The sequence below is a fragment of the Protomyctophum parallelum genome (assembly GCF_964188405.1).
Source record: "Protomyctophum parallelum genome assembly, chromosome: 23".
NCBI lineage: Eukaryota > Metazoa > Chordata > Actinopteri > Myctophiformes > Myctophidae > Protomyctophum > Protomyctophum parallelum.
In genome coordinates, this window is record NC_139715.1 from 18719250 (window position 1) to 18730781 (window position 11532).

The 11532-nt window shown below is 44.7% G+C and overlaps 2 protein-coding genes across 2 annotated transcripts; both read right to left on the reverse strand.

Moving 5' to 3' along the window:
- Positions 1–2506: 2506 nt before the first annotated feature.
- tmsb4x (thymosin beta 4 X-linked) lies at positions 2507–5161 on the reverse strand. The gene is made up of 3 exons (XM_083758308.1): positions 5023–5161; positions 3774–3886; positions 2507–3529 (listed from the first exon to the last, which is right to left on the reverse strand). Exons 2-3 carry the CDS (start codon positions 3871–3873, stop codon positions 3498–3500), a joined length of 132 nt encoding a protein of 43 aa, XP_083614434.1. The 5' UTR covers positions 3874–3886; positions 5023–5161; the 3' UTR covers positions 2507–3497.
- A 4113-nt stretch (positions 5162–9274) lies between these two features.
- On the reverse strand, positions 9275–10114 carry LOC310853934 (solute carrier family 25 member 53-like; the record flags this gene model as incomplete). Its single annotated transcript, XM_083758408.1, has 1 exon — positions 9275–10114. One exon carries the CDS (start codon positions 10112–10114, stop codon positions 9275–9277), a length of 840 nt encoding a protein of 279 aa, XP_083614534.1.
- Positions 10115–11532: the final 1418 nt, after the last annotated feature.

Sequence of the window (11532 nt, forward strand, 5' to 3'; positions counted from 1 at the left end):
CTCACACACTTTGATCTGGTGTTCTGTTTCTGCACTGCGAAACAGAAACCGGCGATAGCTGACACACATTTCAATATAACATCAGATGAATGCATTCGACATCACCAGAGCTACACTTAGCTATCAGCAACCAGACTGAAAACATTGTCCCTGTCAGACAGTAAACATTGGGATTAGATCCACTGCTGTGGCCATGCATGCAAGGAGGGCCTGGCTGGGTTGCGATTGTGAAACACCTCTCCTCCAGGGCAGGTTCAGCCACATTGTGAAACGCGTCCAGTGTTGCTGTTCAGCCATGCTCTGGACGGGCGTGGCCAGATTCTAAAGACAGCAAAGGCGCTGGCGTGGCGCCAGACAGGCGGCACGGCTAAAATCCCTGCGGTCGGAGTACATATACAGTCGAGTATACTGTGACTCGGGAGGCATTTGGTGTCTGTGTGCCCAAGAGGGCAACAAATGTTCAGCAGCCGACCAGGAAGTGACTCAGCAGCAGCAGCTGTCGTTGCCATGGGTTACCGAGTCACCCAGAGGGCCCCTGCATGGGGCCCCGCCTGGTGATTGGACCGACCCTGCCCGGAGCGCAGGGGCCCCGCCCCCATCTGCCCTCGCCCCGGGACCCTCCTCCGCTGTCCCACGCGCCCTCACAGACAATGAGTAGGCCTGCCACACCGCGCAGCCACACACTGCATTAGACATGTATTGTACAGTGCACTTTATCACCACTGTACAGTATAGAGGGCGAGAGAGAGAGAGAGAGAGAGAGAGAGAGAGAGAGAGAGAGAGAAAGAGAGAGTGAGGTGGTAATCCTCTCAGGGCTGATGTCATAGTAGCCATGCGAAAAACATACGGTGTGTAAGCACACACACACACACACACACACACACACCCACTAACCTCCCATTAACCCTACCATAACCCCAGCGAACTCATGCACCAGCGCACACACAGATTAATGCCTTATTAACAGCAACTGTCTTAACACACCAATCCACTTACATCTAAGTACAACACACTGAAAGCAGACGCATCGCAATTATTGCAGCCTGTGAAGGAATGGCTGATAGCCTGATAACCTGCCGTGTGTCTTTGATAAGGGGTCGTTCTTCCTCTAAAGAAACACCGTCTCTGAACCAGACTATAATCAGACTTTGTCGTCACATTTATCCATCACCAGAAGTGGCCAGTCTATGAGATGCCTTTTTCGCGCACCAGTTAAAAGCATTTTATGTGCCGTTATGTAATCTGGCTGCTCTAGTGACTGCATTTGCCCGTGAGGGGATCAGTAATAAATCTTGTCACATTGCCATCAGGGCACTGCGTGTGGAACCGTCTTGACTTGTTTGTCCTTTTCAGAATGTTGAACGTTGGATCTTTCCACATGTCCAGACTCCTCTTGGCTTTGCAACACCTTTTAGCGTTTCATCCATCAGAGCGGTGGGACCATCATACCAGTGTCGAGTAGAACCACTTCAACCCTATATGCACATACTTTGTTGCATCACGAGGCATTGTGAGCTCGTAGTTTAAGAAGAATACATTTTGTCCAAAATAGGACAGCAGGGTTAACCCATTTAGACCCGACGCCGACACCGATCCTAACAGTTTTCTGAAAAACCTATGTTTGTATGTCAGTGGTGCTCAACCTTTTTCATGTCAAGGACCCCCAGAAATATCTGTATTTGGCTGCGGGCTGAAAATATGTTGTTCCGGGACAAATGGATGTGTTCATTGTGTTGCATTATAGATTCCATTGTAATGTTGTGTTAATACTAGGGCTTTGCAAGCGAGGGCTAATTTAAGATGAAGGCAGTAAATCTCCCACTGAGAATACGCTGTTCTGTCAGTCAGGATGCACTACGCGGCCTGCACACTAGCATAGACACAGAAAAAGAAAAGACACTTAAAGGAAGAAGTGCTTTCATACTTGTTTTCCCGCTTTATGTCTTCCTTCCTGTCTTTGCAAATGCATGACAACAGACTGAACCGGATGTCTTCAAGAGATCTGGTCTCAGAGGCCGACCTCGTTAGAAGTTAAATAAGTCAGTTCTATCAACATCGGCTTAGTGCTACTACTACGGCCATGTAGGCAATGAAATAAGTGTGAAGCAATGAATGAATAGCCTACTACCTCATGGATAACACTGTAATGCTCTATCCCCCAGCTTGCGTGTGTATAAACATGCAGTGTAACTGTGTCAAAAAGGCAGTCTCCGTAATGCTTAAGGGTCATTTGGCAATAACAGTTTGAACTAGGCCTACTGTAAAAAAAAATAGGTTAATCACAAAAGCTGTCAATCATTGACTACAGCAGAGACATAAACAGCAAACAGCAAGCTAGTATATATTATATCAAGCAATAACTACAGTAATCTCTTCCAAATTATGCTATCCTAAGTCTGTGAATCCATAATGAAATTTCTGAATGAAGAAGGGTTGATGGAATGTCAAAATATACTGACATATGAATGCCAGTATACACCAGGAGAAACACTTCATGACACAAGCCTTAGTAACAAATCCTTTTTTATTACATTTTATGTGGTTCCATTATTGGTAATGGTTGGTGGCAGAAAAACATGGTTTTCAGGACTTTTACAAAACGCCAAACATTTTCTTTTGTTTTCACCGAACACTGATTCAATTTCCAGTATATTTTGCTTTCCTCATTTGACACAAATCAGAGGTGGGGTGCAACATAAAAAAGCTATCCCAAATCACATTGATAAAAAGGGCCAAAGTATGATACAATTGCAAAAATATCAAACGTAAATAAAGTCCATTTGGGTGTTATTTCCAACATCTAGGTGGATTCCATTAACTCTTTCCCCAACCAAGCTTTTAAAAAAAGATATTCTGGCAGACGAACATTGGTATTATTACACTGAACCAGTGCAGAAACAAACGAGTTGTGCATTTCCCCGAACTTTTAGACAAAAAAAATACCAACAACAAAGAAATTATAAAAATAGGAAAAAAGCTTGACGCCTCAGCATCGTGGCGTGACAATGCACGGCCGCAGCAGGAAGCCAGATGGTGGCGAGAGACAATTGACGTACTTCCTGGGAGGTTGGACCACGCCCATGTTCCCTAAGGGGTGGGGTTTGGGGGGAGGGGGGTCCAATCGGTGACAGGTTGGCGATTGGGAAACATCTCCTGCACTCTCACCCGGACGCAGCTCTCTCTCTCTCTCTCTCAACTCCGCGACGGAAGGAACACGAACATCACAGTAACAAGGTGGGAGGCAGTGAGGGTTAATGGCGCGTGGTGGGTGTGTGTGGGGGGAGGGGGGGCGGGGGCTCTCTCTCCCCCCTCCTCGGATGTTGAGACGTCGTCATCCGCTCTTTTCGACCGTGCAGTTCCGTTGTCGTTGTTTTGGTCGTCGTCATTGTCGGTTCACAATTTCGGTTTACAAAGTTATACAGCTAAAAAGAAGTGACGTGAAAAGAAGGCAATGCGGGAGGAGAGGGTGGACAGTGCATGACGGGCAGGGAGGGGCTTCACGAAGAGGCCTGCTTCTCCTGTTCGATGGCTGCGAAGAGGAAGAAAGAGAGAGAGAGGATGTGAGATCGTTTCCACTTTCCACCCAACAATTGTTTGTTTTACATGAACTAAACAAAACGCCTGTACAGTCTGATGTGACTGCAGGCCTGCTGTAAAGCACGACATCAAGTGCGAGAACTTTATACAACAACACAATAGAGATGTGTCATCACCTCACACACACACACCCCAAAGCCATATTGCATAATTAATAACTGCGAGGAGGGTCTTACTTTCTTTCGAGGGCAGGGGGTTCTTCTCCTGGGTCTCCGTCTTCTTCAACTTCGTCTTGTCGAAGCTGGTCACCTCTGAGATGTCTGGCTTGTCGCTCATGGTTGCAGTGTATCTGTCGGGAAACGAGTTCAGACATGCCGTTTTAGAGACCGCAGAAGACATGAAACGCTCACCCCCCCCCCCCCCCCTTCTTTTTATTCCTCAAAGCCTTCCAGCTGGCCGCCTGCCTGCCTCACTGACTGTGCAAGCAGGTTGCGTCCGCATTCTTTTGTTGGCCTGCGGTTCTTGCACAGTGTGTGATCCCGGCCAGCCCAGCCCCGTTATCTAAAAGCCTTGATTTACATGAAAACAGCTCATCTACAAGCTCCATACGAGCTTGGGCCATTTATCTGGTATGCAACACTGTCATACCATGAATGTGTTGGACATTGCTGAACAATGAACAAAAAGGATAATTTACATAACAATAGGGTGCAAAGACTGAAAGGTGGCGCAAAATAAGACCATATACCATCTACAATGTCTTTCTTTAAAAAAAAGAGAGATCATCTGAAAAAAGTGAAATAAATATGTAATTTCGTAGTAATTTATAGCCTCTGTCTGTGAATTGTGGGGGACTTTCCACGTGCATGCGCAAATTCACTTGTCACACACGTACACACTGTGTGGAGGAGCATGGCAATCTGAGGAACCACCGCCCATATTCTGCATTATCCTCATTCAACGGGCGTTACAGTCAAGTCCACCTTCCTAACGCATCAATAAATACCCGTTCAATTAGTCACGAGTAGGACTTTTTCCAACAATAACCTCATTCAATCATATCGTTCGTAAATGCGCATCATCATCATTTTGCGGAACAACATTTCTGCACCTCACCCATCATCATCATCACATCATGTAACGGTCTAACAAAGGAAATGCGCTGCTGGCTGCTACGCCTAAAATCTGTGCCGAAGAGAAGAGGTGTGCGTTCCAATCATTTCCCCTCCCCTGTGATCACCGTATTACACAGTTATAAGCGGTCGATCGCCGTCAAAAACAGTTGACATCCATGAAAAAAACCAATACACCATTATAGTCACATTTCTTTCGGTCGTTCCTCGACTCTTTGACAGTCCAAAAATGAATGCCACTGCAGTATATATCCATCTTAACCAAATGTCTGACATGGTTTTCTCCAGTCTATAGGTTTAAGAAGCAGATGTTGATCAGACTATTAGAAGAGTTTCTTTCATGGTTGCTTACCGGAGTTGGACTTGAGGGGAAGAAAGTCTGTTGTAAGGGTTTGCAGCAGTATGGCGCGTTCCTGCGCAACCATTAAATATACTCCGAAAAATGCTAATGAGGCAACCCGACGTCACCAGGCACCAGCCTCTCGTCTTCTGGGTGGGAGGATGGAGGAGTCTGCATCCCATGCGCCGCAGGGACGCAGAGCGTTGTCATTGGTCAGTTGGTTGTCAAGGCAACCTTTGACGGCGATACAATGTGGGGAAACAAACAAGGCCTACTAATAATAATAATAATAATAATAATAGCCTAATAAACACACAAGACACACATACACGCGCACACTGTCACACACACTGTGTCACACACACTGTGTCACACACACACACACACACACACACACACACACACACACACACACACACACACACACACACACACACACACACACAGTCCATCTGGGCTATGGGATCTAAACTTAACAAGAGAACATTTTGAGACTGTATTATAAAATGTAATGTAATGCTGCATGAACATTATGTCTCTGAAATCTAATACATATTCAAATCAGAAATACACTTTAAGATCACAGCGGGCAGAGAGCGAACCGAACGTGAGTTGTTTGTGATTTCAGCATGGTCACTTTCCATTCTGTTTTCTGATTCACACGTATGCATGTAGAGACCGTCGGCGCCATCGTGTGGAGAATTAATTTACTACACACCAGTAGTAGCCTAAACCTAGCTGTTGCTCTGAAGCGAGAGAGTCGACTCGACAGTTCATAAATTAACTAAACTTCATTTAAGATTCAGACTCAGAGCGCAGCATAATTAATAATAATGTTCCCGTGTTAGTGTTACTCACGTCACGGCCCTCTCTGAAGCAGGTCCGAATCCAAGTTCAAATTGGTCAATGTGCTGAATTGCTGTTTCCAAGCAAACGATCGGATTGCCCCCAATGTGCTTGAACTCGTCCTGGTGGTTGTTGAGTTGATCCCATTATAGGCTATTACTCGTGCCTCGGACTCGTGTTTACAAATAGATCGCGGAGATGCAAGTTGCATAATCATATTTCTCAGTGTCACTCACAAGTTAACAAACATTAGTCAATCCCCGGGCCTAGCGTCTCACATTGGCACGGGGCGGGGCCACGACTCTTCTCAATCTCAAATTATTAAGCACAGGTGAGGTGGTTAATATCTTTCCTGTGCCTGCACACAGCAGAGGGACTGAGGGAGGAGACCTCAAACCTATATCAAATGACTTAAATTAGTGTCACAATGTCACATAGCATATAGAGCATCATAGATAGATCAGCCTACTGGGCAATTAGAGCAATGTCTGTCTGTCTATCTTCATACCAATGATACCATTACCATATCATCGTAATCAAAAAAGTCAACCAAAGAACAAGATTACTATACAGGATCTCCTGTCTGGTCAACAAAAACACCTTGAAGACCCTATAGGAGCCCTTGTATACTAAGGTTTCTAAGACTCTTGGTACCTGCAGCACCTCAAAGGCCCTTAAAACAAGGCTCCAGTCCTCCAGACTTCTCAAAACAAACTGGTCAGGCTACTACTTGGCCTCACTCCCCGAACCCACCTAACCCCTGCCCACTTTGACAGGCTGGAATGGCGTAGGGTTGACGACAGAGTACAGCATCTTGCAATGGGTCTGGTGACTCTGGTCCACAAGATTCGCTACAACTACACCACCAATAAGATACCCATGTCTAAATACTTCCTTAATGTCAATGAAGTTCACACCCACAACACGAGAGGAAGTTCAACAAACCATGTTCAACCCAGATTCGGCACAAACAAGGGACTAAATTAATTTCGCTCCTATCATATGCCACCAAAATGTGGAATGCCCTACCAACAACCATCAAGACATGCAAATCCCTTGACTCGTTCAAAACCGCTCTCATCATACGGACGGCTGCATTTCGAAACTGGCCCCCGTAAAATCTGTAACACCCCTTTTAACCTCCCACAGGGAAATTTGCACACCCCAACCCGGGATTTGAACCCATGGGTCTCCCATGTGGAAAACCATTAATCAAAAGGCAATTGCCTATGGCTCAGGGAAGATAGATTTTGAGGCTGAGGTTGTGAGCCACAGCCTACAGTTGTCAAAGGCAATAGAAAGTCTTCACTTTCTTGCATTACTGAATGCATGGTCACTAGGGGTGTGATGATACATTTGAACAGCAATACGATACGTATCACGATACATGGTTGACGATACGATACATGGGACAATATCGGTTCATTGTGGCGATACGAAACGATTCAATGATTTGAAATCGATACAGTAACTATTCAGCAATACATTAAATATGTGTGAAACGTGTGGATAGTGCAGGTTTTTTAAGGGTAAGATTTACTATTATGGATATAAATAAGTAAACACAGTGATTCTCTGGCAAATAGATGGATATTGTAACCATGCACACCTTGGCATGAACACAGAGAATACAACATGTATCGATAGACCAAGTGTAGCTATATGGAATGGAAAAGTAATTCAACTGATCTTTTTTCTTCTTAAAATTGCTAAATGCAATGCACACATACTTAGTATTGATTCAATTGATTATTTCCATTGCAAAACAATTCGATACCGATTATTTCCATTGCAAAACGATACGATACAAAGTCAAACGATACGATTCGATATTTGCCGTTTACATATCGATATACTTAGATTAATGGTCACCCCCATTGGTCACCCCAATAGAATACCGGTAGTCACCGGACCGGACCCCCTCTCTCACTAGGGGGTCAAGCATTCAGACCTATTGTCAGACCTATTGTTCTCTTGGTGTACGCTACCTACGTCACACAACCACTCGCCCACTTGTGGATTATGGTAAAGGCAGATTCATCTGGCCATAATGGTCAGATGAGTCACACGGATATCCCCCCACCCCCCTCCCATCTCTGTCGACCAGGCAGTGCCTGGTCTATGGTTTCTACAACACTGACTTCTCAAATGTGCATTGCTCTTTGTAATGACTCATCAGGGGCTTATTTATGCACTGCAGGCCTTCTGTAACATTCCTTTCTATAGTTGTTTTACTGGCAGTCTGAATGATCACGTCCTGTAATTGACATTCTACTACCTTTCACATCAGACATCACTTCCGGGGTTTTAAACACAGTAATAACCCTACAAAAAAGAGAAATTCGAATAATTATCAGGAGCATATACAAACAAGCTTTTTTTTTTATTCTAAAATGTATTGACATTGTGGACTACCAAACAGCACAAGTAATGTACAAAGCTAACAATATGTTACTACCAGGTAACATACAAAAACTGTTTAGAGACCAGGAGGGGGATTATAATTTAAGGGGAAAATCTAATTGCAACTTTAAAGTTTAATTTAGGTGTACAACCAGAAAAAGTTTTTGCATTTCCAATTCTGGCGTGAGATTATGGAATGGTTTTACGGTGGAGTTAAAAAGATGTGCAAACATGTTTAAACTTAAGCTCAAAGACATGATTTTAATGAGCTACAGGGATGAAGAAGGTGCAGGTCACTAGGTGTGTGTGTGTGTGTGTGTGTGTGTGTGTGTGTGTGTGTGTGTGTTCATTTGTATGCATAGATATCACAGATTTAGCTATACAAGTATTGAATAGATTTATTGAATGATATTTAGTATTGATGGAAAGGGTGTGGGAACAATAAGCTATGCTTCTTCTCACTCCTTTTGATAAAAATAAAAAAAAAGAATTGTACTGCTTGTTATTCTGACGTTTCTGTTTATATTGTTTTTTTTTTTAAATAGCTTTATTCAAATAAACATTTCAATCAATAAACCCCTGGTTGATGCATTTTCACACTTTTCTACCCACTTCAACTTGTAGCGTGGGTAGAAAAGTGTTTCCGGTTTTCCCCCTTATAACGGGAGTGGATGGGACTTGAAGCCGCTTGATGTGACTGTGTGGTTAGCAGTGGTGGAAAGTAACTAAGTACATTTACTTAAGTACTGTACTTAAGTACAAATTTGAGGTAATTGTACTTTACTTGAGTAAATCCAATTTCCAATACCTAATACCCAATTACTTCTACTCCACTAACTCCACTACATCTCAGAGACAAACATTGTACTTTTACTCCACTACAATTGTTTGAGAACTTTAGTTACTATAGTTACTTTGTAGATTTGGATTATTAGCCTATTACAAAACAAACATTAACCACTTCAGCCCTATACATGTTGGCCATTTGAAAATAGCAGATCTACAAGCTTGTAGGTCAGCCTCTGCACGTCCGCAGGTGCTCATATATGCTGTTGGTGAGTCCCCACGTGATACACGAGTGCAGCATGACCAGCGAGCCGCCGCGGTACAGCAGGGTCACGCGCCGCTGCCGAGACTCCCACAGCCTCATCCAGCACGCCCGCACTCCTGCCGTCTGGCCGTCCGGCGGCAGGGCCTGCATGTTGGCCACCAGCACGGAGAGAGGATACCCAGCCAGGCTGACGGGCACGGAGATCAGCGTGCCGGTCACGAACGCAGCGGTGGCCGGCCCGAGGCCCCACGCCTCGGCGAACGCGCACGGCCCGTCCCTCAGGCCGAAGAACAGGCAGCTCCCCAGGGCGTTGCGGACTGCTATGGGCAGAAAGGCTCTGTAGAAGCCCAAGGCCAGCCTCTCGGCGCTCAGCTTCGCCAGCACGCTCCTATGCGTGGGCAGACACCGGTCATTCTGGCCGTTCTGCAGCACGTTCTGGACACGCTCGAACGGAGCCAGGACCAGAGCCTCCACCAGGCCGGCACCCAAGCCCGCTAGCGCCGGGCGAGCGGACGGCGGGACACCGGCGACGGGTGACGCGGAGAGCCGGCGGAGGAGATTGTCCTGGACGCCGAAAAGCAGCATCCCCTGCACCATCTTCATCAGCATGCGCGGCATGACACCTCGGTACAGCTTCCGGGGACCCTCTCTGTACAGCTGTCCCACGGCCTGGAGGACGGCTGTGTTGTGGAGCTGCTGGCGGAACACGGTCTTGTTGATGGGGAACACGATGCCCGTGGAGAGGCTGGAGATCAGAGTGGACCTTCCACCGTCCATGTAGCTTTGGAGGCCAGACGTCCCCATCTGCAGAGCACAAACATAGATCAGAGACAAAACACCCATTTCAATAAAATACTCTGTTCTCTAACTATCAACACAGAGCAGACCATCTCTCAGCTATAGGCTACAGATGTATGTTTATCTTTGGCAGCCATGGGCATGTGCACAAGTTGGTTGTGAGGGGCCTACAAATGGCCGGCCTCTCCAAAAGGAGGGTCAAGCAGCTAGCAAGGTACTGCTCAGTGTCAGCCATTATAGGTAGCCGCTCAATTTGGATTTTGGAGGAGGCGTTGATTCCTTTATTCATGATTTATGACTGCTGTGTCTGACAAGTATGTCAACTATACTGTATGTAACAATGTTTTGCCTTCTATGCACTTTGTATCTGGCTGTTCTCCTGTTGTCTGACTGCACTGGCAGTGTTGATGTCCTTTGTACATACATAGAAGTGTCTATTTGTATGTCTCTAAATGTTTTGATGAATTGAACAATGTGGACCCTGTTGTAAACAAGTGTAATGCTTAATTGGGTCGTCCACTCACAGTTAACAGTCTTTGTATTGAGTTTGTGCTTGAATCAATAAAAAAAACAAGGTATTCGTGTGTGTGTGTGTGTGTGTGTGTGTGTGTGTGTGCGTGCGTGCGTGCGTGCGTGCGTGCGTGCAGAATGCAGATATATAATGGCCCGAGACAGGCCAGTCCTCCATGAATAAGTGTATACCTTTATGCAGATGAGTTGAGGAACAGAGCTGAACACCTCTTGTGTTGTGATCACAGCAGACAAGCACGCAGCAGCTCAACGGACCTGTCACTGCAGCTGGTTTGTACTACGTGCATTATTGTGTGATGTGGTCCTTCTTCAACTCTCCTTCCGAGACGTCCCTTATGGTACGTAAAAGACACAAGAAAGTCACCAGTGGTGTAAAGTAACATAAGTGCATTTACTGTAGTACTTGAGGATACATTTTGAGGTGTTTGTACCTTACTTGAGTATTTCCAATACTTTTCCTTCTACTACATCTCAGAGACAAAATATGTACTTTTACTTAATTTTGATTATAAAACATACATTAACCACTTCAACGCTATATATTTCGGCTATTTTCAAAATATTTTGTACACATTTTGAACGTGTGGAATGGGACATTCTGCAATATAAGTACTTTAGCTTTTAGTATTTTAAGTACATTTTGATGCCGATACTTTTTATGATATTGTGATGTCACCTTATCATGTTTCTTTGCACGTTTGACTGTCAAGGTTTCAACCTTAAATTATATAATTATATATATATATATATATATATATATATATATATTTACCGGTGTATATATATATATATATATATATATATATATATAAACCATACCAAGGGGTCTAATGAAGTACTGTCACCTCATAAACACATGAAAAACTGAAAAAATCACGGCACTTGGTCTGCTA